The sequence below is a fragment of the Nicotiana tabacum genome, chromosome 24 (genome assembly GCF_000715075.1).
Source record: "Nicotiana tabacum cultivar K326 chromosome 24, ASM71507v2, whole genome shotgun sequence".
Classification (NCBI taxonomy): Eukaryota; Viridiplantae; Streptophyta; class Magnoliopsida; order Solanales; family Solanaceae; genus Nicotiana; species Nicotiana tabacum.
In genome coordinates, this window is record NC_134103.1 from 43,516,804 (window position 1) to 43,524,504 (window position 7,701).

The 7,701-nt window shown below is 37.0% G+C and overlaps 1 protein-coding gene across 1 annotated transcript; it reads left to right on the forward strand.

Moving 5' to 3' along the window:
- Window positions 1-1,529: 1,529 nt before the first annotated feature.
- Window positions 1,530-4,403, forward strand: LOC107799192 (uncharacterized). Its single transcript, XM_016622278.2, has 2 exons — window positions 1,530-2,064; window positions 2,917-4,403. Exons 1-2 carry the CDS (start codon window positions 1,969-1,971, stop codon window positions 4,012-4,014), a joined length of 1,194 nt encoding a protein of 397 aa, XP_016477764.2. The 5' UTR covers window positions 1,530-1,968; the 3' UTR covers window positions 4,015-4,403.
- The last annotated feature ends 3,298 nt before the right edge of the window (window positions 4,404-7,701 follow it).

The window sequence follows — 7,701 nt, forward strand, 5'->3', positions numbered from 1 at the left end:
CTTGAGTAGCCACCTTCAAACTTTGATCTCCACTTTGTTTCTTGTCCGATCAAGCTGAAATTTGAACCTACAGTTTCCAACATCTTGATCTTCGACTAGAAATTGATAGAGCATGATTTGGAGTCCTGTATCTCCCGATTTTGGGTCGTGTATAGTAACTCCAATGTTGGTATTTTTTTTTAAATTTTCTCTTGTTTGGTTGTTATTCTAGTTGCTATTGTTGTTCCATGTTTAGTATTAATATTGTATCCATTTGGAAAACTTTTGTAAATTTCTCATTGATATAATGAAGCTTTGGTCTCGTGGTTTCTTACTCTTCATGTTGAAGAGGTTTTTCTACGTTAAATCCTCGTGTCTCTTCCGTTGATTAATTTGCCTTGCCTATAGTTATTTATTTGGTATCATTAGAGCTTGTATTTGTGGTTTTTAACTTGGCTATAGTTCCGCCGTTACCCTAGATGAGATTATATAGCACCATCTAGATGAGATTATATAGCACACATTTCATGTAAAATACAAATTCACATTTTTGCTGAGACTTGAAGTTGAAACCAAATTTCAGTATAAAATGTCAACCAACTTCATCATTCAAAAAAAGAAAATAATCGAACCTTAAAAGTAAATTCGAGAGGAATAAAATGCCATATTCTAACAGGGAAAAGGTAAGAAAATTGGTGATTATAAATTATAATAACCTAACATGATTCTCTGGCCAGTGGCCAGGATAATGACATTAACATGTTAAGTTGCTAACGGGAAAATTCATTCGCCACCTGTCCTCAGAATTTCAAACTTTATGGCATGATATAAATATGTAACTTTATATAACATAAACTTTTCAATCAAACGTACTTGTTAATCTCAATAGTAAATCTCATCGTTATGCCACGCGACAAGCAAACGAAGTTGCATCGAGCCCGTCAATTCGACGCGTAACAAGACTTGGTTCTTAAGGTAAGGGGCCTGTGCAATATTAAATGACCAAACTGCCCATTCATTTGATTTTAAAACGTAAGTTTTTTGTTTTTTTGGTTGGAAACGTAAGGCTATAATGCTACGTATATTACTTTTTAAAAAAAATGTAAGATGGATTACTCTCTTCTTTATAAAGAATAATAATGGTATTTTTAGTATAATGTAAAACTATTTATTCTCTATCTCAATCTGAATATCGACTCTTTTGTTTGAATGAAATAACCTTGATGCATTTAAAAATGTGGGAGAAAGTTACTTTTTAAATAATATACCAATCGTATAAAATGAAATAAATGAATAAGATAAATTAAGTCTCAATTCAAATAATCAATTTATCTGGAGACAATTATGGTTAGATGAAATAACTATCTCAATCTGAATATCGACTCTTTTGTTTTCATGTTAGTTGATGTCGACTATATGAGTTTTATTATTTTTATTTAAATTTAATAATTGCTTCATACTATATTTTATTTTTAAATGAGTAATATGTAATGTAAAGGGTATTATCGTACCCTAATTGAAAATAAAAAGAAGAGAAACAAATGATTTGTTGTATTAGCCGGTAGAAGTGGGGTAGAAGACAAGAGAAACGGCCTTGAAATCTTCTTTACAACTGCCGACCCCATAAAAACACTTCACCCTTTCTGGCCTATATTTTTGTCTCCTAATTTCATTCTTCCACAAATTCCTCCCTATTTTTACTTTTATTATTATTATTATTATTATTATTTATTTTTTTTTACTATTATTCTTCAATCCATTCTTTCAGGGTCACAACTAATTTCAAGGGCTTGAAAATTTTTATTTTAATTTTTTTTGGTTGCTCTATTTATAAACTTTCCACTTTTTCCTCAGTCCGAACTAGGTGGTATCAAGTTGTTGGTTGATTGATTTGCGGGTTGCATTACAAGTGCAATTGTGGGTTGATTTGGACTTTGATCTGTAAATTGAAGGAGGTTGATAGAAATACAGTTAGAGAAAAGGAGAAAGATGTGGGGTATCACTAGATTTTGGGAGAAAGTTTTTATCTTGGCTGAAGGGGGATCTGGGTATTGTTCTAAGAAGAAGGATGATATTTGTTATGAGGTAAAGTTTTCTCCTTTTCTTTTTCCTCTTCAACTATTTTATATTGTCCTTAATGTATATGTCAAGTCATTGATTAATGTTTTTAGATTTGCTTCTGGGGTTGCATTCTTGGTTTTCCTTGCTTTTCTTTTTCCTGTTTCTGTTTTTTATTTTCTATGCTTCTAGATACAAAAGAATGTTCAAAGTATTAGGTGGTTATATAGTCATATTATATTGGTTGTTCTAGCCCGTATTGAAAAAAAGAAGCTAGATTTGATTTGATTCAAGGTTCTATATTCTTGTATGTTTCCTCCTTTGCTTCCTTTTTCTTTGTGTAAAAAGGCTGTTTTTTTAATCATTTTGATCAAGGAGAAGGAGATTGTGAGAATTCTGCCTTCTAGATTGTTCCTTTTCATAGTACTTTCCTTGTATGTTAAATGAAAGTGCCCCTTCACCAAGTTTGTTTCTTCTTTGCTTACCCTAGCACCAAGTATCTTTCTACTTTTGCTTGAAGCATAATTTTTGTTTTTTAGCATATATCTGGAATTACTCATGTTGGGGGTGGAATAATGAGCACAATACAATTTGGTTAGGTACTGAATAATTCCCTACCTCTTTTCCCTTTTTTGGTCCTGTCTTAATTTGAGCATGGTCGGCAGGATAGGATGAGGTTTCGTTTTCTGCTCGGGACTTATCTTGCTTCTACTTAATGTGTGCTCTTCAAACTTAAATACTGTAGTTTGTTTTGGTATTCAATAGCTTTTTTGCCTATGAATTAGAGTGTGGGATACAGGATGTGTATGCTTTTTGTACCACTGATGAGTACTATCCTCGGTTCTTAGTTTCCTTAAACCATGGTTTTGTTGACTGCAGGACGCTGGTCGAGCCTTGAGCATGTCGAGATTAAAATGCATCCTTCGTGGCTTGGACCTGAAAACATATATCTTTCTTTTTGTGTTGATTCCAACTAGTATCTTTGGTATATATGTGCATGGACAGAAAATCACTTACTTCCTACGGCCTTTGTGGGAAAAGCCGCCAAAGCCTTTCCATGAAATGCCTCACTATTATCATGAGAATGTGTCAATGGAGAATCTCTGTAAACTTCATGGGTGGGGAATTCGTGAGTACCCTAGGCGTGTCTTTGATGCAGTGTTGTTCAGTAATGAGGTGGAGATGCTTACTATACGGTGGAAGGAGTTGTACCCTTATATAACAGAGTTTGTTTTGCTCGAATCAAATTCAACATTCACCGGATTGCCAAAGCCTTCGTACTTTGCTAACCACAGAGATCAGTTTGACTTTGTTGAATCAAGACTGACATATGGACAAATCCCCGGGAGATTTAGGAAAGGAGAGAATCCTTTTGTTGAGGAAGCTTATCAGAGACTTGCATTGGATTATCTCCTCAAACAAGCTGGTATTCAGGATGATGATTTGCTGATAATGTCGGATGTTGATGAGATACCTAGTAGACATACCATCAATCTCTTGAGGTGGTGCGATGACATACCTGCAGTTCTTCATCTTCGGTTGAAGAACTATCTCTACTCTTTTGAATTCCTTGTCGATAACAATAGCTGGAGAGCTTCTGTACACAGATACCAATCTGGTAAGACGAGGTATGCTCATTTTCGACAGTCAGATATCATCTTGGCGGATGCAGGGTGGCATTGTAGCTTTTGCTTCCGCCACATAAGTGAGTTTATATTCAAGATGAAAGCCTACAGCCATTTTGACAGGGTCAGATTTTCTCATTTTCTGAATCCAAAGAGAGTGCAAAAGGTAATTTGCGAAGGAGCTGATTTGTTTGATATGCTACCAGAGGAGTACACTTTCAGGGAGATCATAGGCAAAATGGGACCTATTCCGCACTCCTACTCAGCCGTTCACCTTCCAGCTTTTCTTTTGGAAAATGCAGATCGATATAAGTTTCTATTGCCCGGTAATTGCATGAGAGAAAGTGGCTGATCTGGGAGGGTTAAGTTCTTTTTTGCTTTTCTTTTTTGTAAACGTCGAGGGTGCAGTTTCGCATTGCTCCTTGTGAAGCCCATATTGAGGATTCTGCAAGATGTCCAACAGTTATGTCTCCTACAAACTATTTTGAATGTTTGGATGAGTACTCAGATTTGGGGAGTGAAGGGTTGTTTTGTATATACTTGTTAGAGAAGGTTTTTTCAGGATCCGGCATGTCTGTTAGACAAATGGGGAGGGAGCTGCTATTAGTTTAAAGTTGTGCATAACTCTATATTCCATCGTGTACACCATTTCTGATTATGCTCCCAGATAATATTTCACATTTTTGGGGCTTTTCCTCATGTTGGGAAATTTTTGGATAGGTACTAATTTATTCATATTTATTCTTGTGTTGCATTTTCTCTGACCTTATAGTGTTCTTTTATTGCTTTTGTTTATACTTTATACATAGAAATCCTTGATAACAAGGTTGCCGATTTTGCTCATTGCTTTGATTGATTAACTAGCTTTGATTTTTGGTGACCATGAAGCCAGGTAATTGTGATCTCTATGGTTATTGCTTAATGCGAAGCATGGCTTATATTCATTTGCATCTCTTCAGCATCATTATCACTATATAGGATTTTATCTAGTAAGTTTGTTTTCAAAGTATATTAATATAAATATTTCTTTATATGGGAATGTGTAAGAATAGTTTTGGATTTATTGGTAGTTGAAGTGTGTCAACCATGGGAGACCAAGGTCTGAATTCCAGTTGAGAAAAAGAAGTTAAGTGATTTTTTTGCCATATGACAATTTCTTGGTGAGCAGAGTTACCCGATATCTTTACATGTGTAAGGTAGTATGCATTATGATTATTTGGTGCTTCCCAAAATTCCGGACCTGACAAGGTTCGGTCCGTCACATGAACTGAAGATAATAATTTATTACCTCACTTTGGTTGAGTTGAATTACATCCAGACTTCGTCTTTCCAGGGAATGACTACAACACAAGCAATTGATTTTGAATGCAAGCGGGTCTGAACATGGTCATGTTTATAAAAAGAACTTTTGGATCCATTCCATCTTGATCGTTAAAATTTTAATCTTCTTACGTATAAACAGCAAATGAACAAGGTCTGCAGGATAAAGTAGCTGCTTAGGTTGCATGTTAACTCAGCTTTTAACGAATATTAGTTGATAAACATTGAATATGCCACTCCTACTGGATTTTCTGTAATAGACGTGCTTGGTTGTCTAACTGAGAGAGAACCACATGAAAGATTTGACCTATTTTTGGCTTTTTGTTCTGGTACACATATAATAATCCCCCCCCCCCCCCCCACGACCCCCAAAAAAAAAACAAAAAAATAAGGAACCTAATCCCTGCTCTGTCACAATTATTCATGTATCACCTAGGCTGGCTAAAAATTCTGCATATGTAACCTTTCTATTATTTAGGTCCAATAATGTGTTTAATTCCTAAATGCCAATAATTTCTGCCACCTATAAAGTACTGCTGTTCATAGTATTCCAATTAAACTGAGGAATCGTAGCTGGTTTCACTCATTACGGACAGTTATTTGTAATATGTTTTAAGTAACCTAATAATGTAAAAACTCCTAATTGTACAAAAGTAAAACTCTTAACCAGAACGTTAATCAACTGGAAAGGTTGACAAAAGATTTAGGCAACAAGAATTATTTACAATTCAAATTTGAAACTTAGCAGTTACCAATTGTTATCTCCAATCCTAGGGGTATACAATTCAAGAATAGGAGGCCAATGCAAAGATTGTTGCCTCTTGTTTACCCGAAAAATGGATAGAGTTGAATTTATACGCAGTTCCGAAGATATGTGGTGCAACTTAATACAAAATGCAAGGATGAATAAAATGTGAATATAGATTGTAGATAATGTATCTAAACAAGGCAATCAAGAACAGTGAACCTTGGGATTGAACAAATAGAATCAATCTAAGAAAACTGGAATAACCACTCTTTCTTGCAGAGGAAATAATACTTTCATTATAATCTAAATCTCAGAGAAAAGATGTCCTTTTACAAAAATGATAATCAAGCCCTTTTATAGTGGAGGGATTCGGCTCCAAGCATAATAAAATAAACATTCAGTGGGAGACCCATGATAAATCAGCTTTTCCATAATTTCTGTCAAAATTCCCTCTAGTGGGATTGTAACGGCTTTTGTCTGTGAGCTTGACCTTGCTTAGAATCCTCAATTTTGGTTCGAGCTTGATTTCGGCTCGAACTTGTGATCTTGGTTCGAGCCCGATCCTGGTTCGAGCCCTCGAATTGATTCCAAATCAATGTATGTTGGTTTTTGGATTATCAACACGATAGATCCACCCGCGTCATGGTTCGATTCTTGTTCGAGTTTGATTATGATATCGATCTCGACACGGGCCGGCCTCCCCGGGTTCGAGGTTAGTTCGTGCCCCCCTTCGGGATTTTACTTCGATACACCACCCTTCGAACCATACCGGACATGCCAAGGCTGAAATCTATTTCGACCGTATACAGATAGTCCCCTCATTTCTCAGAAAGAATATGGAGAGAAACGATATGATTTTCAACAGCTCGATCGGATTATATCTTGTCGTTTCTATCGGGTTCGACCATGACGCATAGTTGTCCCGTCGGTTTAGTCTTCCAAGGCATTTAATGCATGTCAGGCGGTGGTCGGCCACTGCTGATACTGAACCGCCACCGTTTGAACCTATAAATAACCCTTACCTTTATCTTTTACCATTTTTACACCTTCTATCTTATAAAATTTCTCAAATTCTTCTTTATACTCTCCAACTTACCAGAAAAGCTGTGATTTCTTTCCGAAAGAAATCCTCTTCAATTCTACCAAATCTCTATCACTTCCTTCTACTCCTTACTTTCGAATCCAAAAAATGGCGAAAACATTGCAAACCATTCCTCAGAAAGAGAAGGCGTCATCTTCACAGTGTGTCACCAATGAGACACCGACAGGACCACGGCCTGAGGAGTGTGTCGCCGATGAGACACCGGCAGAACCACGGCCTGAGGAGTGTGTCCCCGGGACGTGCGTCCTTATTTCAGATTTTTAGGTTGATAAAGGTTCATCGGTCCCTGGCCGGTGTGAGCCGGTATCGAGATACATGTATTCGATAACCGAGAAGCACCTCGATTTGTTAAAGAAGGATTGCAATTGGGGTGAAAAAGAAATAATAATACCTACCCCTGACGAAGATATCACTTCTTACGTGAAAGGGTTTTTGAACGTATATACTTACCCTTTCACTTTGGGTCCCCTCGATCCCGTCGTTATTGACTTCTGTCGACAATATCAGGTAACCTTAGGCCAGGCCCATCCCTCTTTGTGGCGGATCGTTATCCTGAGCCGATATTTCGTGAGCAAAATCGAGGGGATGTCGTTCACCCTCGATCATCTTATTCGGCTATACCGTCCCCGACTTTTTCGGGGAGGGTTAATAAAACTCTAGCGTCGGGCTACCGAGGCTCTGTTCTCGAGTATTGACGAGGACAGGGACCGGAGTTGGATGAGCAGGTTCACTCGAATAAGGACTTCGGACCTGATCCCGAATGAAAAGATGCCATTTCCCGAGGAATGGAATATGAAACGTATGTGTGATCTTGCTGTTGCTTCTATTTTGTTCTTTCATTCATTCTCTTACCGACACTCCTCTTTTTG

Excerpts from the sequence above, each read along its gene's own strand:
- LOC107799192 (XM_016622278.2), top strand. The coding sequence starts at position 1,969 with ATGTGGGGTATCACTAGATTTTGGGAGAAAGTTTTTATCTTGGCTGAA. Across the intron at positions 2,065-2,916 it reads AGGATGATATTTGTTATGAG|GACGCTGGTCGAGCCTTGAG; the intron begins GTAAAGTTTTCT and ends TGTTGACTGCAG.